The sequence below is a fragment of the Suricata suricatta genome, chromosome 7 (genome assembly GCF_006229205.1).
Source record: "Suricata suricatta isolate VVHF042 chromosome 7, meerkat_22Aug2017_6uvM2_HiC, whole genome shotgun sequence".
NCBI classification, from domain to species: domain Eukaryota; kingdom Metazoa; phylum Chordata; class Mammalia; order Carnivora; family Herpestidae; genus Suricata; species Suricata suricatta.
This window is the reverse complement of record NC_043706.1, coordinates 55,974,033-55,996,822: the sequence shown is the minus strand read 5'-3', so window position 1 is coordinate 55,996,822 and position 22,790 is coordinate 55,974,033. Positions and strand designations below refer to the sequence as shown.

At 33.9% G+C, this 22,790-nt stretch overlaps 1 protein-coding gene across 1 annotated transcript in view; it reads left to right on the top strand.

Annotated features, from left to right (window-relative positions):
- The window catches only part of EYS (eyes shut homolog), a 1,499,666-nt gene that overhangs the window by 905,126 nt on the left and 571,750 nt on the right, over positions 1 to 22,790 (top strand). Inside the window, exons 25-26 of the mRNA XM_029943180.1 lie at positions 9,440 to 9,630; positions 13,721 to 13,812. Of these exons, the coding sequence (XP_029799040.1) occupies positions 9,440 to 9,630; positions 13,721 to 13,812 (283 nt within the window). The remainder of the gene's footprint in view (positions 1 to 9,439; positions 9,631 to 13,720; positions 13,813 to 22,790) is intronic.

The following is a 22,790-nucleotide window of genomic DNA, read 5'->3' as shown; positions in this document are numbered from 1 at the left end:
ATTAACTGTTCAACTTCCTAAGCATAGGGCAAATATTTTGTTTGAAATGTTGCCCCAAATTAGCAGCAGTATGTCTAGAAAATTAGAATGAGGGTATTCAAGTTTTATTAATTATAAGTTACTGAGACAGATCACTTGGTTATGTTGCATAAAGGATAGTACTGGTAATAGCATTTGTATTTTATTTTACTGGAAATAACAAATTACAAAAGTAACAAAAAATATATACCAGCAATTAGCTTTTAGAACTTGATAAATTGATACTTTATTCCCAGCTGAATTATGGGCATCCATTGTAGTCTAAATCTGCTGGCTTCTGATGAATATACAGTGTGACATGACTACTTGATTTTTATCTATACTTTGTGCCCTAGAGTCTATTATGATGATATATATTGGCAGATAGTTACTCATTCTGTTAGACCTTTTTTTTCCATTGCGAGTCACCTAGGGTAGAATCCAGGAACACAAAAGGAGTTGGATAATGGGTTTGTTTTATTTCAGCCAAACGGCACCTCTGGAGTAGCTGGAAGTCCTAGGAAGAGAGCCCCACCGAGCAGTAGCTCAGGATTTTTAAGGGTTTTGGTGAGGTAAAACAAGTCATCATTTAGTTAGCCAATTACAACTACAGCATTTCATTATAGCCAATTACATTGTAATACGCAGGCATAAGTTTTGGCAGGAACCTATCATTTTAAAGTTCTTAGTCTTTTAAAATGACCAATCATAGTTAGACACCTAAGATGTCTAGGTGTCTAGGGGCTAGGTGACTTCAACCTCACCTTGGACTTTGCCTTGGCCGGCTCTTATGAAAAGGGTGGGGCTGCTTAACAGAATCTTGAAAAACAAGTTAAACTTTAGGTCACAATATTCCTTATTGAGCTATATTCTTAGGGTCTTGCTTAACCTTTATTTACCAGAATGGGAGTGGAAGAGTGAAACAATGGTTAGTATTTTAGGGTCCAGTTTGACCCAAGTGGGTAGGGTCTTACAATTCAACATAAATATTTACGTGTTGTAAGATTGTTACTACTAACCATGTTTATCCAAATGTAATTTGTCAGAATTCCTCCCCCCGCCCCCCAAAAGTAAATACAAGGATATCTCAGTATTCACTGCAAAGGGTCCACCCTAAATTTGCATATGAGAGCTTTAGGGAGACTTTCTAGAGCCCTGGAGCAACAGAAAATTCCTAGGTTCACTCCTTTTGTTTCAGCTGGAAACAGGTTGGTCAAAGGGATGGTAACAAAGGTTTCCCAGTCTACCACATTCTCATCTCACTGTGGAAAAGATAACTTTCCTATCAAATTATGTTTTCAGTTGTGGGTAGATTTCCTATAAAAAAAAAAAGGAATACCTATAAAACCCATTTAGCCTCTGATATTCCTTAAACGTTAAACAGAAAGAGAAGGAAAAATTACACAAGTCACCTCAAAGATCAAATACAACTCAATTTCAGAGTAGTTTTATTAAGTAAATATTTCTTTTAAAGTAGCTAAGAACTCAGTAATGATTCCTAAGTGATGTTTAAAAAGCAGTATTCAAAAACTAGATCATAACACTTTGGATCCCATTGAGGCATTGTTTGTACGTTTAGAGATGCTAATCATTACACTACACTATGTTACACTATTCTCATGTTACAGAGAATGTAAGAATGAAATACAAGGATTCAACTGGACCTCTTACACATGATATTTTTTAAAGCAGTCAAAGAATATATGTTTAAAATAATTCATAAGAAACTTTGTTCACACAGAATAAAATTGGTGTCAAAGAATATGTGCTTTGATGAAAGAAACCAGTTTTTAAGATCTACAACTTTGATCGAGTTACCTTCATTTAGCCTCCGTTTTTTAGATAAAAATATAGGGCTCATAAGAACCTTGGCCTTTCATGTTTTCCAGATGGAGGTGAAAATCAAATTAGGTAATGCATATAAAGGTATTATGCAAGGACACGTGGCTGGCTCAGTTGTATGAGCAATGAACTGTTGATTTCAGGGTTGTGAGTTTGAGACCCATGTTGGGTGTAGACATTACTCAAAAAAATAAAAAGGGTGCTATATGAAGAATAGAGTATAACATACATTATTATTAGTCCATATTACATCTTTAGTTTTATTCAGATATTTTACTGCTGTAAAATGTGTCGTGCTTATGGGACCAGAGGGCACTTTTGGATATCACAGCATCCCTGTTATATAACACCTTGGAATCCTTAGTATTCTACCCAGATCTGCTTAATGTGGCAATACCAAGTGCTTCAGACCTTTCTAAATATATGTCTGAGAATAATGGAGAGCACATACACGTAACAACTATTTTTAAAAGAAGGTTTAGTTGCAAAGCTTGTGTGTTTCATTGTAAAGGATTTCTTTCATAAATACAATAGTTTCCCCTTACTTGCAGTTTGACTATCTGCGGTTTCGTTACCCATGGTCAGCTGTGGTCTGGAAGCAGATGATTGTCCTTCCAACGTATTGTATTGTCAGAAAGCCAGTTGTAGCTTAGCCCTGTGTCACAGTGCGTCTGTCATTTACCTCACTTTATCCCATTGTGTAGGCATTTTATCATCTCACATCGCCACAGGAAGGATGAGCACCACATTCACTGAATGTATAGTATTTTGTTATACTTGCTTCATTAGGATTACCACTAATCTCTTACTGTGCCTAATTGGTAAATTAAACTTTATTATTTGTATGTGTATATATAGGGGGGAAATGCTGCATGTGGGTTCAGTGCTGTCTTTGGTTTCAGGCATCCCCGTTGTGTCTCTGAACATATTCCTCGCAGATGAGGGAGGACTACTATGCAGCCTGGAGTAAATTCTTTATCTAGCAGTTCTGCGTATATAAAGTAGAACAACTTTGTTCTTGCCGTTGTATTGATGAAGAAACTGAGTGCCTCAAGATGGCTAAAATATCTAAGATCCTATGATTTTAATGATAAAGTGCATAATTGACCCCAAGAGTCCAAATCACAATTAGATCTGTTGTAATAACAATTTCAGAATAGGTGCTACTGTACTTTAATGGGTAAAGATGGGGAAGTAGACAGGGGAACGTCCTTCTCTAAGGTAACACTAAGTGACCAAATTAAAAAGAAAATCTTGCAAGTCACTACTTCCTCTACTATAACATTCTGATTCCTAATCAGTCCATTAAATGAGATCTTAAACAGTTGTTTTAGGATATTTTACAATTTAAAATTTTGTAGTTTGATTCAGATGTTGGGTGGTAAGTAAACAAAAACACTTTCAAAGATTAGAAATGGAAATTTATTTTGCTCAATTTATTTAATGGAGCTCAGTAAAACTTTAGTATGAAAATCAGAAAGGGTACCATGAAAAATGAAAGCTCAAAATCCATCTCGGTCATCAGCATAGATGCAAATGTCCTAAACATCAGTTATTGCCAAGGAAATTCATATGTGTACATACATCATAAATGGGATTTATTTCAAAGATTAAATAAAGGTTTAATATTAGACTATCAAAGTTACTCATAATATAAGCATATCACTAAGTGAAAAGCTGATAAAACTTAATTTTAAGTCCTGCTAAAAATCTTAGAAAACTACCAAATAGAAAATTCCTTAGTGGATTAAAAGATATAATAGAAGAGCAAAATATTACACTTAAAAGTAAAAGCTTAAAAATCATCTCTACTAAATAGGAAAAATTATATCATTATCATCATTTTAGTTGAGTGTTGTTTTCTGATACTCCCAGGCACTATATAAGCTAATAAGATATGAACAAAAGTGAAAATTTCATTAGTCACAAATAATAGAGTATTACTAAAAATAGAGTTCAACAAGGTTTCTCAATATACAAATCAATTGCATTTCAGAATACCAACATAATTCATTAAATATATGATGTTACAAAAAACTATTTGAAATAGCAACATATTCCTAAGATTTCTATTAGTTAACCCTAGAAAATATGCACCTGACCTTTATGAGGAAAAATTACAAAATTATATTAAAAATACCTTAGAATCCCCTGTAAAGGGAAAAACATACCATGCCCATGTATAGGAAGATAAAGTATCACAAATACATTAATCAGTTACACATTTTTCCTGTGAAATCATGGAATTTAATTCAGTTACTAATATGAGTTTTTATGTAATTTAATAAGATGTTTGCGCATGTAATTGATTCCAATAGTTACATCAAAAGGCACAAGGCAAATAGTATGAAGCACAATCCGGAAGAATATGCAAGACTTGCTTTATTCAAAATCAAGACATCGAAAACCTACACTAATTAAGTCAGTGTTTGATTGGTTTGTGGTTGATGATCTGTCCAATGGAATAGGATAATGATCCTGGAAACAGAGTCCATGTACAGGAAGGATGCTGCATGACAGAACTGGTAATGCAGGTGAGGGTAGGAAGGATGTGTCTGTGAGTTATCCTAGCATACTTGGTAAAACACATTGAAAGGCAAAAGGAGAAAAAAAAAAAGTTTGGAAAGATTCTATACAGAGTTAAGTACTGAGCAATTCTGTCATCAGCAACTGGCAAAAACAAATGTCTTTAAGCAGGAGAGTGGCATGATTTGATTTGTATTTTAAGAGTGACTTCTGTCCTTAGGAGGGTCTATTGAAGGAATTTTCTCTGATAATAATCTATTTTCAATTGCTGGTGGAAGGGAAATATAGTGAGTATGGGTGTTGTGCTTCTTTTGAAATGATTGTTAATTGCTTTCAGAAAAAAATATTATTTGACTAATTCTCAGCATTCTCTGCAATCATCTATTTTCTTGAAATCTGTTTCCCTGCCTCATATTTATCATACATTTCCTTTAGCTATATTGAGAGGTGTCTGCCAATCTTAAACTAAATACTCAATTTTTTTCTCAATATTATAAACTTTTTCTTGCATTTTACGATAAATAGTTGCTGTATAAATTTTGTAACTGACTGACATTCCATGGACTAATCATTCTGAAAATCTGTGACAGAAACAAATATTTCATAATTTATGTTGAAATATGCTTAGTTCCTACAAAAGCATTTTCTAATGGCATGAATCTTTAAATTGACAGGAAGAAAAAGCACAGCAGTTTAAGAAGCATGAGTATTTTTACACATAGTAAAGAGTGTAAATGTTAATTTTCTTCTTTCCTCCTGCTTTGTTAGTAGATATTAAGTTAATTGAGATGAATTTAAATGGGTGTATAAAGTTGGATTTTAAGGTGAATTAAACACGATTTGTAGAACATGGAAGTATAAAGTATTAAACATTGAGTATTTTGTAGTGATAAAAATCCAAGCTCTTTCTGGAAATAATATACATGAAGAGAACTAAGTCACAGCGTTTCTGTAGCTAATACATGGTTGCTGATTTGATTACTAGTAGAAGAAGTAAGACTCAGTGTTTCTTTTTTTAGTTTTTTTTTTAAATTTATTCATTTTGTAAGAGAGAGAGAGAGCTAGAGTGCGCACACATGAAGAGGGGAGGGGTGGAGAGAGGGAGGCCCAGAATCTGAAGCAGGCTCCAGGCTCTGAACTGTTAGGACAGAGCCCGATGCAGGCTTGAACTCAGGAACCCTGAGATCATGACCTGAGCCAAAGTTGGACACTTAACCTACTGAGCCACCCAGGCATCCCAAGACTCAGTGTTTCTTAATAAACCGTCTAGTATATCTTCCTATATGAATCATATTTAAGTGTTATACATATAGTCTTTTCTCACATTAGTTAATTTAATAGAAAACTTTGCATATAAACACGTATTACAAATGTCCACTATTTTCTTCCACTATTATATTACTTCAAAGATATATGAAATTAAAAGCCATTTTGTATTTAATTGTAAATTATTTAACATTTAGCTAGTAATACATACTCCAGAAAGCAATATGTTATCACTTTTTTAAAATAATTATTCATGGATTATGCTGATACTAATAATAATTTTTCAGAAGTAGGATTAAATAGTAAATGTCCTTTATTTAAACTATTCAGTCATAGAGTCTATTATTAAATTATCTTGTAGATAAGCTTGATATTCAGTTTTCTCCATAAGATTCCAACCTTGACGTTTAACTTTGTATATAGAACTCTATGCAAGAGTCTTTTATTTAAAATCTATTTAGTACGTTGTGATTTACTAACCAAGAAACCAAAAAATGTCTCAAGCTGAGAATCCTGTACTTTCTAAAATTGTTTTTCATTAAAAAAAAAACTATGCTGTTGGAGTATTTGTTTACAACTTATCAAAGAACTAAATAACTTAAATATTTATGTATGTCTCAGTATATATTATTATATTCTTCTAAAATATGTTTCTTCTAATTTATTTAGAATTCTTCTTTGTGCAGTAGAGGAGGGCAGGGTTATTGGCTTCTGACTTTTCTCTAAAATGACTTCAAAATTTTCTTTATCTTCATGCGATGGCAATGGCTATGGATCACTGCAAATTTTTACATGTCAAACAAATTTTGGGAACTGTCCACTCAGCAACAGTTAAATTTTAAATATATACTTAGATATATCTATCTATATCTATCTATATAGATAAGCTAGATATAGTGGCTTATTTATTTATTAATTTATTTAGTGTCTAGACTCATCCTTACACCAAACATGTACCGTTAGAAATGAAGTCAAGAACTACCTTCTCCAAAAGAGAAAGAGACCAAGGAAGTTGGAGATGACCGGGTTCTAGCTTGGACATGTAATACAGCACTTTGAGTCTTGGAATCTGACAATCAATAGGTTAGCACTCTGGACTCTGAATATGAAAATCAACTACTGTTAGCCAGAAATAAGGCATGAATCTGGGGAAATGCTTGTATCAGATTTTGAAGCATTCCTTCCAACAGAATACTAATTTTGTTCGCTGTTAACACCCCCACCCCCTGCAGGCCTCGGTGTAAAGCTTTATCAGTGTGACTAGTTCTAGCCAGTTAACTGCTAGGAAAGACTTATTCTAAATTTGGAAAAGTTCTCCCTCTCTTGAAAATCTAAGAAACTTAGTGATTAGACACAAGTATGGAAGTATGTCATTTAAACTACCACTGGCCACCATAATCAGAAGAGAAACAAGTCTCAGATTAAAGTTTACCATATGAATAGCAGGATGGAGATACAAAGGAGATCTAGGTCTCTAATGAGGAACCAGCTGAGCTTTTTAGAGTCCATGGGAAAGTCATCTATCTGAAAACCCACCCTATTCTTGAACTTTCTTTCACTTAAGTCACTGAATTTCTTTATTGCTGAAGTTACTTTGAATTGGTTTCTGGTTATATGTACCAAAACTATACAAACTCATTCAAAATTGTAATTATAATATGAGGACATACAATTCAGATAAAGATGCTTCCTATTTGGAAAAATGAAAACTGAAAGGCAGGAACTTATGATTTAATTCTAGATAATGTAAAATGTATGACATTATTATTGTACTCTAGCTCATCATTACTGGTAATACTCACTATGCTTAGCTTTCTTAGTAAAGCTTTTCTGTGCTTTCTATCACCACTTTTTATTGGATTAATATTTTTGCTAATGTAAAAAAAACTACATCTATGCATGTTAATAGAAAACACTAGAAATATGGTCAAATACTCTATATAAAATATTTCCTGATTTTTAAATAACAGAATACAGTTTTCCAAGCACATTTAAACAAAAACAGTTGTGATTTCTATAAGAGATAGTAAAGTTTCACATGCTTAAGAAAATCAGGGATAAAATAAAAACCTGGGTTGAATGATGAACCAAATGTATGTGGCTCTTAACCTCATGTGGCTACAAATAGGTGCATGTGTGAGTTTTTATATAAAACATTTGATATCACATGATGACAGAGCTACTTAAATGTTAAAAATTAGTCCATATAAAGACAAAACATAATAAAATTGAAAGAATTGTTTAGTTTGCTCTTGTCAGCTGAACTATATCTTTCCAAAGCAATTAAAAATAAATAGTAATTCCTTCATTTCACCAATGTTCGTTCTGTTCATGTTGTAATATTAGTTTTTGTCTGAAAATAGTTTATGCTCTTTCACAGTTTGAACTATAAATCAAATGGATATTTGTCTCCATTCCCAATTCATTCAAATAAGTGACTAAAACCTTTTTAAAATTATTTAATATGTGAAATTTTATTGTACTGGGCATTCAGCATCATCATTAAACTCTGCAGGGAGTAAATATCTACTTCACTTAACAACTAAAGCAATTAGGATATAAAAATGGAGAGACATTGTTAATATTCTCAATATTTGAGCCAGTTTCACTAATAAATTTATTTAAAAAAACTCTTATGGCACACATGTTTTCTAGAAGACATTCTTTGAGCTCTAGCTGATTATTTCCTCAGAGCTTTTTACAAGTTTGAAGATTTAACACAATGAATATTTTAAAAGATTTATTGAAAAATTAAAATAAAAAATACTCCACATAGAATAAAAACTCTAAAAGATTTAAGGTACAGATTTTATTTTAAAAAGTATTATCCTATGGTGGGCAGCAACTAAAATTCAAAGTTTTATGAATAATCTTTTGTATTAATTATAAAAGAATAACCAATTTGGAAGTTTTATATGTGTGTGTATCACAGAAGGAAGAACAGAAGGAAAGAAGTAAAAGGAGATAAGTCATATCCATTGTTACAGGAAAACATCAATCAGTCAAGTTTTTATCAAAAGTAACTTTTTTATTTTTTTTATTTTAAGGATATATTTTATTTTTTTAATATAACACAATTTATTTTTTTAACATATGCAATTATTTTCCATCATTTATAATACAGTAGTTACAATGACACTCCAAACAGAAAAGTAACTTTTAATAATATGAAGTAACTTAGAGAAATAAGTTGTGTCATTAATTATATATTTATAAATTTAAGGAATATAAATTGTCAAAGTAATTTGGTCAAAGTGTCTATATTTCATTTAAAAGATTGAGGCTAATTAAAATATTCAGAAGATGAGAAAAAGAGAACACAGAAGTGATGATTTTTAAAGAAGCTCAGATAAAAGTGTTGCTACAAAAGGATGACAATTCCTTTACTTCCTTTACTCCTATCGTCCCTCAAATGCCACACAATCAAATTTACAGTAATGACTGACATAAATCACAATTTGATACCAACATGTTGTATATACGGTGAATAAGGACATCATTAGAAAGTGTTCCTATTTCTGTTGACCTGTAATGTAAAATGTAAGTGAATGCCCTATTGAAGATTAATCATCTAGACATCCAATGAGATTTGATCATGAAGCCCCCAGTACATAGAAATTATGACAAACCACTGCGACTCTGGCAAAGGAAACAGGTGCCTGGGCTTGCAACAGGCAGAAAATAGTCAAGTCTGAGCCACTTCAGAAGACGCGCTAATGTTAATATGAAACTCAACTGTTGAACATTCAATTCCAATCTAAATTGTATTTTCTTTCTGACTCCACAGGTTTCAGATGTTTTTGTTATTATGGAGATTCCTATCTAGAATTTCGGAATGTGTTGTTAAGTCCACAAAGTAACATATCACTAGAATTTCATACCTTCAACTCCTATGGACTCCTGCTCTATATCAAGCAAGACTCAAATTCAGTAGATGAGTTTTTTATTCAATTATTTGTTGAAAATGGTACTTTAACGGTAAGTCATTATATTTCATTTAAAGGAATTTTAGAAACTTTTGATTCTTTAGTGATTATTATCAAAATAGAATTGTATCTTAAATATATCTTTTACAGTCACCACTAGGATGTTTGTTCTGTTTTTGTAATTTTTTGTGTGTATTTAGTACTTCTATATCAAAATAGTATATTCTTTGAATAGCTTTCATTCTCTTCTCTTTATTTTTAACCTTTTTCTGCTATTATGGTTCCCAATATCCCAGTGATAGTAACTGCTACCATTTCTTATAGCTTTAATGTAATATGTGATCTGAGGAGCCCAAGGATTTTTTCAGAGGGTCCTTAAGGAAAACTATCTTCACAATAATACTGTTGTTTGCCTTTTTCACTCTCATTCTCATATACAGTGGGGTTTTCCAGAGGCTGTATGGCATGTGATGATGTCATCTTTCTGATCACTAATGTAATGTGTACTTCCACATTTTTGTATTTTAAAAATGTCTGTTTTACTTTTAATATTATAAATACTGATAAATATAACCCAGGAAACAAAACTCTTTGGGGTCCTCAATAATTTTTAAGAGCACAAGAGATTCTGAAATCAAAAAGTCTGAGATCATGAATTTAACATTTGGTAGTCTTTTTAACAACCTCCTTTTAAAAGTTCAACATCAGGGTGCCCAGGTGGCTCAGTCAGTTAAGCATCCGGCTTTGGCTCAGGTCATGATCTCACCATTCCTGAGTTGGAGCCCATTATTGGGCTGTGTGCTGACAGTTGGAGCCTGCAGCCTGTTTTGGATTCTGTATCTCCATCTCTCTCTCTGTGCCCTTCCCGCTCAGGTCTTTCTCTGTCTCTCAAATATAAACATTAAAAAATAATAATAAAAGTCCAAGATCACCCAGCTAACAAACACTAAATTATAAGGCTGACTTTGAGTTGAAAGTGTGTGCTCTTCTTTCAATACTGTTCTACCTTAACAATCAACTCCTATTCGTGTGGTAAATACTCAGATCAAGGAAGTCATCTAAATCATCACTGCAATAAGGCAATTAACTCAACATAGCCTAATATATGAAATATAACACTGTATTTTTATTATTTCTTTTATGAGGTGATTTAAATATGTGAATTTCTGTGAAATCGTAAGGTATACCTTATAATTTATTTAAGTCACATTATACCAGTTTGACTCTCTTTAAATGTTCATCTTTCTTACGTAATACAATACATATACATAATTTACCACAATGTCTGATATCATTAATAACTATCAGCCAGAGGTAGCCATTAGTAGTTGTATTTTTACTCATTCATATATTTGTTCACTCATTCAATGAACATGTATCTATCACCAGTCACTTTGCCAGTGGTTCTGAGGTTTCATTTGTAAACAAAACACACTTTATTTTCCTCATATTGCTTCCGGTTGATTACAGATAATAATAGGAACAGGAGTCTCTTACAGGAGTAAGAAAACAGAATTTTGTAATAAATAGAACACAGTAATGAATCATCAAACATCAGTATTACCTTCAAGTTTGCTGATACCGGCTCTACAGCATTTTCCTGAACTGAGACCAGTTTTTCATTATTCTTATAATAAGCATAAAAATATGGAGACCAATATAAAGAATCATAAAATACACATAATATTGTTTCCCCTCAGCACAGTTATCTGATGCAAACTCGCATTAACTGAGTGTCTGTCTCAGCTGGTTCCTCTCACCACTGTGGACATCTCCATAGGCCTTGTGGGGAATTACTAGAGATTTGCAGGGTTGTGGGTGAAATATTTTATGAAATGATGACTGATGGAGACTCATATTCAGATGGATAAAAATACATTCACAATAGGTTGACTCATGACATTGAGGAATTATTACACCATAATAGAAGAAAAGATTTGTAAAATTTCTTTCACGTTTTATGACAAAGGATATCTATTCATGTCTGCAATAAAAATTACTATAGTTTACTGAATCGAAATTATGTGTAAGGCTCCATCTTAAGAAATGTGTTAGACTCCAAGTTCAGAGCCCAGCTCGCCCACTTAGGAGGCTTGAGACCTTGCAAGTCACTTAAGCACTTTGTCCTTAAATTGACTCACTTGTCAAATGAAGGTAATAAAGATTGTGGTGAAGCTTAAATTAATATATGAATAAATGTTGAGAAGTAGATGTAATACAATGAGTAAATAAGTAAATAAGTAAACATGTAGAACCGTGTCTGGGACGTATTAATCAAATGTGAAGGTTGGGTATTTTCTCTCTGCATTTTGCAAAGATCCTGCAGACAAGCTAGGCTTCTCACAGAGTTTGGTATCACACGTGTTCTGAGGACTCTTTTAAGAATGGTAGATAAGGAATTTTTACTTTGTTGTGTAAATCCAAAATTCATGTTCTTTCTGCTCACATCACTGCTTCCTTGCAATGATTTAAGGGAAATTTCACTGTTATTCTGTCTTCATGATTTTAAGATTTTCCTTGTTCCACTATGATTTGTGAGACTATGCTCCAATCTATTTTAAAAGTATAATCGTATGAGGAAGGCATTTACATTACAATTTTCACAAAAAGACATATTTACGGTTGAACTTTTACAGTGATCATAATTTAAGACCTGGAAATGCAGAATTGTTAGTCAGGTTTTATTTAGGAAATGTAAGTTTTAGGAAAGTTTAATAATATGAAACAATTTTAATTTTATTTTTGGGACAATTTTTAAAAACACTTTACTGGCTCTTTAGTAACAAGGAAGTAAGTACATACATAATATCCACTGTTGTGACTCAAATACCGGTCCCCAGACTTATTTTCTGGGTTGCAAATCACTGTGCCTCCTCGGCTAGTGGTAAACCACTTCTCCTTAGTTTCCACCTCTGAATAATGGAGCTAATAAAAGAATAGTACCTACTTCATAGATTTTTGTTTTTTATTTTGTATTGTAAGGAAGCAATCAGTTGCTACTTATAAAGTATTTTAAAACTATATGATATGCAAATAATCACTCAATAAACGTTAGCTATTGTGTGTATATATATATGTATGTATATATATATATGTCATATGTATATATGTCATAAAGGAGCTATTTATAATAAAAAAATTCAAGTAAAAACAATAGAATGTTCCATTAAATATTTTACGTATGTTTAACTTTTACAGCTTTGAAGATAAAAGGGAATTATTAACATTTTATCATTTTATCATTAACATTTAAATATATTATTTAACATATTTCTTAAAGCCAACTTGTAGCAGGTAATTTTGTAAAGGAATCTTTTGCAATGGCCAAATATCATAAAATTAAAATATGTAATGTAATATTTATTTTTGGACTATGTGTGGGGTTTTAGGTAAATCAACTTAAATATAACTAGATGCACAGGAATTATGCAATACTATGTGACTGTATTTCTTTAACTTATGTGTAGGTTACTGATTTCTTGATGATATGATACGCCCCATTCTGGAAAAGAATGGCTGTACTACATATAGTATACTTGCAGGTACATGTTGTTAAGAGGGTGAATAGACTACTGCAGCCTACTTGTGGAATTCTCAGGGGGTCCTGATCAAATGTACCTGTTGTAGACATGATCTTTTTAAAATATAACTTGGCTCAATTAGTAGTAATCCTACGAAGACCTGCCTCCAACCTCAGGAAGCTTAGAATAAACCATAATCTTTACGGTTTCCTTCCTTGGACTTTAACATTATCCTCTACTGTATTATCTACACTGTATTCACTAATCTGCATGTTGCTCAGCTGGTAGTATGTAAGGAAGCTTGCTAATAATACTCACTTTCTGCTAGCAGGAAATGCTGCCTTTTTCAACCAGAATATTGGAAAAGAAACCAGAAGTGTGTGTGTGTATGTGCACATGTATACATAAATGATGCGTGTGTATGTAGATAATACTTAAACATTTATGTATCTTAATTCTGGCCTTTATTAGTTGTATACTTTGGACTGTCATGTCTCTTTAAGTTTCAGACTCTTTGCCTCCAAAGCAATATAAAAATTATTGGTAAATTCTAAGTTCATTGCAAATATTATGTGTTAATTTCATTGTCAAAAACTGAAGGAAACTTTTTTTCCCCTATAGTACCACTTTTTCTGTGCTGGTGAAGCAAAATTGGGAAGCATTAACACTACTATTAAAGTGGATGATGGGCAAAAGTATACACTGCTTATCAGGTAATCGATACCTATTTTCTTGTCAACTTACCATTATAAGTATCAAAGACTGTTCCTCTGGATGGTGTTTTTGCCTTTTAAAGTCGAGGTTATCCTGCTTAGTATTCACATGCACTTGAATGTGAATTAATGTTTATCAAGCCATTCTGTCTTTTCTATATGTCCTTAAAATAGTACCGAGGAAAGAATGTGAGAGGGTTTATATTATCCATGAAGTTACATAAGCAGCTTCACAAAGAAGTCAGGAAAGCTTCATCTTATTTTCAAATTAGAGAAACCATAAAAAGCAAATAAAGTGGTATTTCTTTTAATAAGCAAAGTTAAACATATTCACTGTGGAAAATTTGGAACATCCAGAAAAACATAAAGAAGAAATTTAAAACGATTCATTATACCACGGTCAGGATAGAATAATGAACATGTATTGCTCTCTTCCCAAAAGCTGTGTTTGAAGGTGACTCTATCCCCAAACCCTCACCAATATCAGTATAATTTTGCCAATCTGGATAAGTAAAAATGACATTTTCCTTTCATTGTCCTTTGACTTATGGAAAGGCTTGTTTTTTTTAATATAGAATTAATACCTTTATGTGTTTTGCCTCCCTCCACTATTTTTTTTTTTTTACTTAAATGGTACTTTAAAAGACATACCACCATCCTAATTCAGTATGGAGACTAAAATACATTATTTGGTTACAACTGTAGATATTATTTAGTAATAGTAAGTATCTATTTAAAGCCAAAAAAGAGGAAAGCAAAAAGGCTAAAACATGGATGAGGAAAGAAGTTATTTGGAAAGTTTTAAGGATGTTCTACTCTCTTTCAGCCAGAACTTTCCAAATTCTGTCCTCGAAGCATTTCATATTTTTTAGAGAACTGACCAAAAAACAGTCTATCATCAACTAAATTGAGGAAAGGCTACATGACATATACCGTCTTTGGCTGCTCAAAATGCACAGGAACTTTTTAAGACCTCTAAGATACATTTAATAAGGTCTTACTTGCTTTGCTTAACTCACAATACAAGCACAGAACCCTTTAATATTTTATTAGCATTTTAACCTTTGAATAGTTAATGTTGGGGGCAATGCACTTTGGTAAATGCCGTGTTAGCCAAGATAACAATTTTTCTGGGCAGAAACTATCATCATCTGGAGGGAAAGCAAATATATGAGTATTAGGGCAGCCATAAAAATCAGTTATAAAAGACATATTTTAGCCCCTGAAGGAAACAAAGACAGATAAGAAGTGATGTGAGAACCTTTTCTGGCCTGGGGTATGTTGAAAAAGAGTTAAAAAAAATCATTGAGGACACAGCAATCATACTTAAAGTTTATTAAACACTAATAATGTGTCAGTTGGTGATTTTATAGCATATATGAATTTATTTAAGAACAGTTCTTATTGTTATCTACATTTTCCAGATGCAAAACTGAGAGATTAAATACAGAAAATGACAGTTTTAAAAAATGGCACAATTCCAAGGCTGCTTTTATTCCAAACCTACGAGTAAATTTTAAGGTGTAGACTCTATGATCCATGCTGTAGAAACATATAATTTGGTCTCTTAACCCTAAAAAAACTGCTGTATAGTCAAGATATGGTAAAGATAAGAATTTTAAGTGACCTGCCCAATAAAAGACTAATAGCGATAAGAACAAATTTTGCACATATTAAACAGCAAGTAACTGTTTGTAATCTAAACCTAATTCATAAAGCCCATCATATTGGCTTGGTCAGGCTGCCATAACAAGTACCGCAGATTGACTGCTTAACCAATAGAAAGTGATTTTCTCATAATTTTGGAGGCTTAAAGCCTGAGATCAAGGTGTCAGCAGGGTTGGTTCTTTTGAGGGCTCTCTCCCTGACTTGTAGATGGTTTTCTTCTCTCTTTGTCTTCACATTTTCCTTGATGTTTATCTGTGCCCTAAATTCCTCTTTGTATGAAGGCATCAATCATCTCATTTTAACTTCCTACCTCTTTAAAGACCCCCATCTTCAAATATGTCACATTCTGAAGCACTGGGGGTTAGGACTTCAGCATATGAATTTTGCAGTGGACATAATTCAGTCCATAACACTCATTTTGCATATTTGAAAACTGAGGTTTAGAGAAGGTAGACCTTTTCCTCCAGATCACATTGTTAGACAGTAGGAAGTAGGCCATATTAAATGATTCTTGAATCAGGTAGCTTCCCATCTAGCAAGTAGAAGGAGTTTCTGCTGAGAATTTTTTTTTCTTTTAGAGAGAGCAAGTGCACCTGTGAGCTGCGGAGAGTTCTAGACGGGGAGGGAGAGAGAGAATCTTAAGCAGGCTTCACACTCAGTGCAGAGCCTGACATGGGGCCCGATCCCATGACCCTGGGATCATGACCTGAGCTGAAATCAAGAGTTGAATACTCAACCTACTGAGCCACCCAGGAGCCCCAAACAAAAGAAAGATTTTTAAAGGCATTAAAAGAAGGAATTTATTAGCTGGGAATATGTTGTTTTGGCAATGTTACCCTCCAAAGGGGAATGGAAAGGGTCTAACAGTAAATTTCCTAGCATTGACCAAGAAATTACATGTTGACTGCTTAAAGGTTATATTGTCAGGGAGTGAAAGTGCAGTTAGAATAGGTATTAAAACTCTGCTGACTTGGCCTAGGTGATGACATTTTTAGCCTGTGTGTTTTTTTTTTAACAGAGGGCAAGATTAGAACCATGATCTTCTTGCCTTCTGACCTGATCATTTTTTTCTACTATAGTATGTCCAGTAGTGTTTTAAAAGTGACAACATACTATTTAAAATCTTCTTTAAAAGAAGCATGAAGGGGCACCTGTGTAACTCAGTAGGTTAAGTATCTGACTTCAGTGGTTTCCCAGTTCATGAGCTCAAGCCCTGCTCGGACTCTGTGCTGACAGCTCAGAGCCTGGAACCCGCTCTGGATTCCATGTCTGTCTGTCTGTCTCTCTCAAATAATAAACATCAAAACATTTTTTAAATAAAAGAAACATTAAATGTAAGACATTTAAAAATCCCAAGAACACATATTTTTCACTGTCCTCATCACGTCACTTCTGAAAATATTTAACAACTAAAATATCCCTTTCTATGACTTTTTTGCACCTTACCCACAATTGTTGCTTTTAATTTTTATCAAAAAGTAGATGATAATCTGTTTGTATCTGATCTAAATTCTCTAAATTCAGAAATATTTCTTCACAAGTTTTTTATTTAAAGTAATGAGAATTTATAAAAATGTGCCTTTGTCTATGATTATCGTATGTAAAGAACAAGAGTAAAGTTTTATTAATTTTATTTTTCTTTACCTTTAAAATATACTTCTAGAGGTAAAAGGAAAAAACCTATCTTTATGTTTAACTCAATTCAAGAATACTGTCGGCAATAATTTTTTTAACCATTAACATACTCTTTAGAGTAAAGATAAATGGTATTCATACATTTCACTCCCAGCTCTACACTCTTTTATGTTGTTTCTGGTGAATAACATTACCCTTGAATATGATATGGGAGAAGCATCTTTCCTCACATGCTCTTATGGAAATATAAGACAAAGAATAGCAAGGTTGCACTCAGCCCATGATGAAGTACTCTTACAAAGAGTGAAACAAATATGCTCCAAGAAAAAGTAACTGAGCTCATTATTTTTTAGAACAAGGAAAGACAAGGTGTTCTGCAGAGCAGCATGGCCCTTTTAAAAAAGAAATGTGGATTGCTTAACTTAACAAAAGCAGGAAGGAAAATATGGAATGTTGAAATCAGATGAAATATACACTGGCATAAAGATACTAACGAGCGCTTATACTAAAAACTATTTTAGTGAGAAATTAGCAAGATGTTACTTATTTTTCAATGAAGGAAGGGAAAGTGAAAATGGAACCACACTGTGATGTTAGGCTAGTGAACAATAGCATATAGCCTATTGAGTGGAAAAGAAACACACATAGGTATCCATTTGTTACTCCACCCCTGAATACTGTAGATGTATTTAAATACAGGGTGCTGAGAGAATCTAAGGTATCCATGCATATATTCTCCAGCAAACCCAAATCCGAGAGTGTGATGTAGCATTTTATCCATGTCTATTTGTATATTTACCATAATTTTGTTTTCTATTATATACCTCATGTTACTTGTGTTATAAACATCACTGCATACATTACAGGATTATATCTATTATTATATATAATTGTAAGTTAATATATTATAGTATTATAATAGTAGAATTTGCATTTAATATATATATGTATATATTTTATGGGACTTTTCCTTTAAAGCCCTACTTGATATTTGCTTCCATTTTTCTAGGGAGATAGGATTTGGGATTCAAAAATAGAAATAAATTAGGTTATTCTGACCTCTTCAAATATGGCCATAAAAGTTGTGGTTTTTTTTTTTTTACATGCCTGCCAATTAAAAATACATCCCTGCCTTAAAAAATTTATTCATTTCCTGTCTTAGTCTTACACTCTTAGTCTACATCCTGATTTGTAAGTAAACTGTATAAATTCTACCTGTTCTGTTGGATCTACCTTATGGAGAATTCATTGGCTTGGGGTAAGCACCTCCTACACTGAGCGCTGTACATCTGAAATAAAACAGAATAAATGAGAACATCTCCAATTACTCTTGAGAGAATCATTTACCAGCTACTGTTAAGGGTTAGTCATGTGGACATACGATAAATTATTGTGAGTTTTGAAAAAAAACCATAGTAGATATAAGAATGGTAAAATGGGGCTTATTAAGAAGACTGACATATGCCAATGAAACTTACACATTAATAAATATTTTTTCAAGTGATATAACAAATATGTTTGTTAACCAGATACAAAGACTGGGAATAGTATCAAAGGAAGAAAGGAAGAAATAATATATGTTTGAGACCAGTTAGGTAGGAAAGAGTGAGGATTAGGTCTGCAGATGCAATAGCAGTCAGATTATATAGGTCATCAGATGCCACAGTAAGAACTGTGAAGAACATCGTATGTACTAGAGACCAACTAGAGAATTTTTAATTAAGGGAACAGATAATATGATTAAAGAAGTATTCACTTTCCTTAATAGGGTATGCCAAGCTACAGAGTATAATAGGCTCTAGATTTCTACACCTCTCCAGATCCACTCTATAATCTCTTCTCCAGTCCTTCAAAATTGGCCTGCGTAAATGTTACGGGCTCTGTAACGAGTTGAATTGTGTTCCTGTAGAATTTAGGTGTCCTAACCTCAGATACTTCAGAATGTGGACCTGTTTGGAGATAAGAGTCTTTAAAGAGGTCATGAAGTTGAAATGAGGTCATTAGATTGAGCCCTAATCCAAAATGACCAGTATCCTTTTGAAAAAAGGAAATTAGGACACACAGAGACACACCCAGAGGAAAGACAATGTAAAGTCACAAGGAGAAGGCTGCTATCTCTACGTGAGGGAGAGAGACCTGAAACAGCGCCTTGTCTCACAGCCCTCAGAAGGAACTATCCCTGTTGGCACCTTGATCTTGGGTTTTAAGACCACAAAATTATGAAACAATACCTTCCATTTATTTAGACCACCTAGTTTGTGCGTCTGTGTTGAGGCAGGTCTAGCAAACTACTATAAGCTCCCTTGTCCTCTGGCTTTCTACTGGGTAGTTGATGGGGAACACTGACAGTAAATTTGAAAAGCAAGCAATTAATGTCAAGTTATATGGTCCCTTGGCCTTGTGTGGTATCCCAGGGACTGGCTCATTCTCTCTGGTGAAGAGCTCAGCTCCTGGCAGATGACCTACTCCTCCAGTTTCTGCTAACTTTTTTCCTGGTATCCTTTTGCTAAGAAGTGGTATCAGACTAACTCTGCAGTGCTCCTGGAAAACAGAACTAACCCATGTGGCTTTCCTACATCCTGATAACATCTTTGTAGAGTTCATCTTATTCGAGTTTTTTACTTTCAGTGTGGCATATGTTTTTTTATTGAAAACATGACTCTCCTCCAGTTAACAAGGCAGAAAATCAGATGGTTTAATGGAGAAAGGCCTAGAAGTAGGATGTCTCACTTCTGTTGGCTAGAACTTAGTCATGTGAATGCACCTAATGGCAAAGGGAATTGCAGAAGCTTTTCTAGCTTTGCATCTAGGAAGAAACTAAATGAAACAATGTGGATTAGACAAGATGAGAACTATTTCTATAAGGGAAAGTAAGATAACGTTTTACTGTTAGAGATAAAGACAAAAGTAATCCGTAAATAAAGTCTGTAATTTGAATCACAGTATTTATATTTTTTTTCCTTAGATCTGATGGGGTTACTGGACTGCTTATAAGAACAAAATATAAATTAATATATTTATACTGTTTATTCAGTAACTAAAACTTGCTTGAAAATACATAACAATATCAAATTACAGATTATAAATAATTGTTTCATTTCACTGTGTTTTTATAACTGAACATACCCAACAAATAATATCTTACCTAAACTGTGGGTGCACAATGCTCAGGAATGATAAATTATTTCATCTTCACACTGTAAACCTTGAACTTTTTGTCTAAAAATGCAGCAGATTGTTCAGAACAGAATGAAATAACATACGTGTTTGTGTGTGTGTGTGTGTGTGTGTGTGTGTGTGTAAACAAAGACATCATTCATATATATATATGAACCCAGGACAATTAGAACATTGTTAACACAGTAAGCAACAAAATGTTGCCCTTCTTTTGAAGGCATTAATAATAACACCAAGGACTCGACATGTGTCAACCAGAGCAGGATTGCTTTGGCACAGAATGCTGGAAAATCAGTGAGGTGGAAAAGAAAGAAATCATTTAACCACTTTCCAAAAAGTAAACATTTTTTTCTCTAATGAAATGTGTACATATTTCATTAATTTTTTTCATTAGCCACTGTCAGTAGTGTCAAGAAAAACATGCCAATGGAATAATGATTTTACTTCAACTTGAACAAAATAATGAACAATTGATTTTGATTCTAAAACTACTAGAATCAGCAAAATGTTCCTCTAACATGGACCTACTTCTTTTTCCCAATGGGATATATTCATTCAAAGCAAAATATAGTGAATAGGAGTGAAATTTGACCACTTCAGATAAGAGAAATATTTTTATAGTTATTGTCAAGTTGGTTTCTGTATAACATCCAAAAGTGCCCTCCTCCATGCCTGTCACCCATTTTCCCCTCTTCCCCACCCTCATCAACCCTCAGTTTGTTTTCAGTATTTAAGGGTCTCTTATGTTTTGCCTCCCTTCCTCCCCTTAACTATTTTTCCCCTTCTCCTCCCCCATGGTCCTCTGTTAAGTTACTCGTGTTACACTTATGAGTGAAAACATATGGTATCTGTCCCTCTCTGCCTGACTTATTTCACGTAGTGTAATACCCTTGAGTTCCATCCTTGTTGCTACAAATGGCCATATTTCATTCTTTCTCATTGCTATGTAGTATTCCATTGTATATATAAACCACATCTTCTTGATCCATTCATCAGTTGATGGACATGTAGGCTCTTTCCATGTCTTGGCTATTGTTGAAAGTGCTGCTATGAACATTAAGGTACATGTGGCCCTGTGCATCAGCACCCCTGTATCCCTTGGGTAAATTCCTAGCAGTGCTATTGCTGGATCATAGGGGAGTTCTATTGTTAATTTTTTGAGGAACCTCCACACTGTTTTCCAGAGTGGCTGCACCAGTTTACATTCCCGCCAACAGTGTAGGAGGGTGCCCGTCTCTCCACACCCTGGCCAGCATCTATAGTCTCTTGATTTGTTCATTTTAGCCACTCTGACTGGCGTGAGGTGGTATCTCAGTGTGGTTTTTATTTGTGTTTCCCTGATGATGAGTGACGCTAAGCATCATTTCATTTGTCTGTTGGCCATCTGGATGCCCTCTTTGGAGAAATGTCTGTTAATGTCTTCTGCCCATTCCTTCACTGGATTATTTGTTTTTTGGGGTGTGGAATTTGGTGAGTTCCTTATAGATTTTGGATACTAGCCCTTTATCCAATACGTCATTTGTAACTATCTTTGGAAAAGAGAATTTTAAAGTGTAATCTACAAAGCCCAGTTGATCCAATTTGTAATTAAGCATTTTTAAAGTTACAGGTTTTTAACTCCATTTATACATATACTCCAATAAGTTTGGTACCAATTATCTTTTAGAAATTATTTTTTTAAATAGTTTACTGTCAAATTGGTTTCCATACAACACCCAGTGCTCTTCCCCATAAGTGCCCTCCTCCAACACCACCACCTCTTTTCCCCCCTCCTCCTTCCCCTTCAACCCTCAGTTCATTTTCAGCATTCAATAGTCTCTCAAGTTTTGTGTCCCTCTCCCTCCCCAACTCTTTTTCCCTCTTCTCCTCCCCCTGGCCCTCCATTAGGTTTCTCCTGTTTTCCTGTTAGACCTATGAGTACAAACATATGGTTTCTGTCCTTCTCTGCCTGACTTATTTCTCTTAGCATGACACCCTCAAGGTCCATCCACTTTCCTACAAATGGCCAGATTTCATTCTTTCTCTTTGCCATGTAGTACTCCATTGTATATATACCATATCTTCTTGATTCACTCATCAGGTGATGGACATTTAGGCTTTTTCCATGTCTTGGCTATTGTTGACATTGCTGCTATGAACATTGGGGTACATGTGCTCCTATGCATCAGCATTTCTCTATCTCTTGGGTAAATCCCTAGCAGTGCTATTGCTGGATCATAAGGGAGTTTTATGGATAGTTTTTTGAGGAACCTCCACACTGTTTTCCAGAGCAGGTGCACCAGTTTACATTCCTACCAACAGTGTAGGAGGGTGCCCATCTCTCCACACCCTCGCCAGCATCTATAGTCTCTTGATTTGTTCATTTTAGCCACTCTGACTGGCGTGAGGTGGTATCTCAGTGTGGTTTTGATTTGTGTTTCCCTGATGATGAGTGATGTTGAGCATCGTTTCATGTGCCTGTAGGCCATCTGGATGTCCTCTTTGGAGAAGTGTCTGTT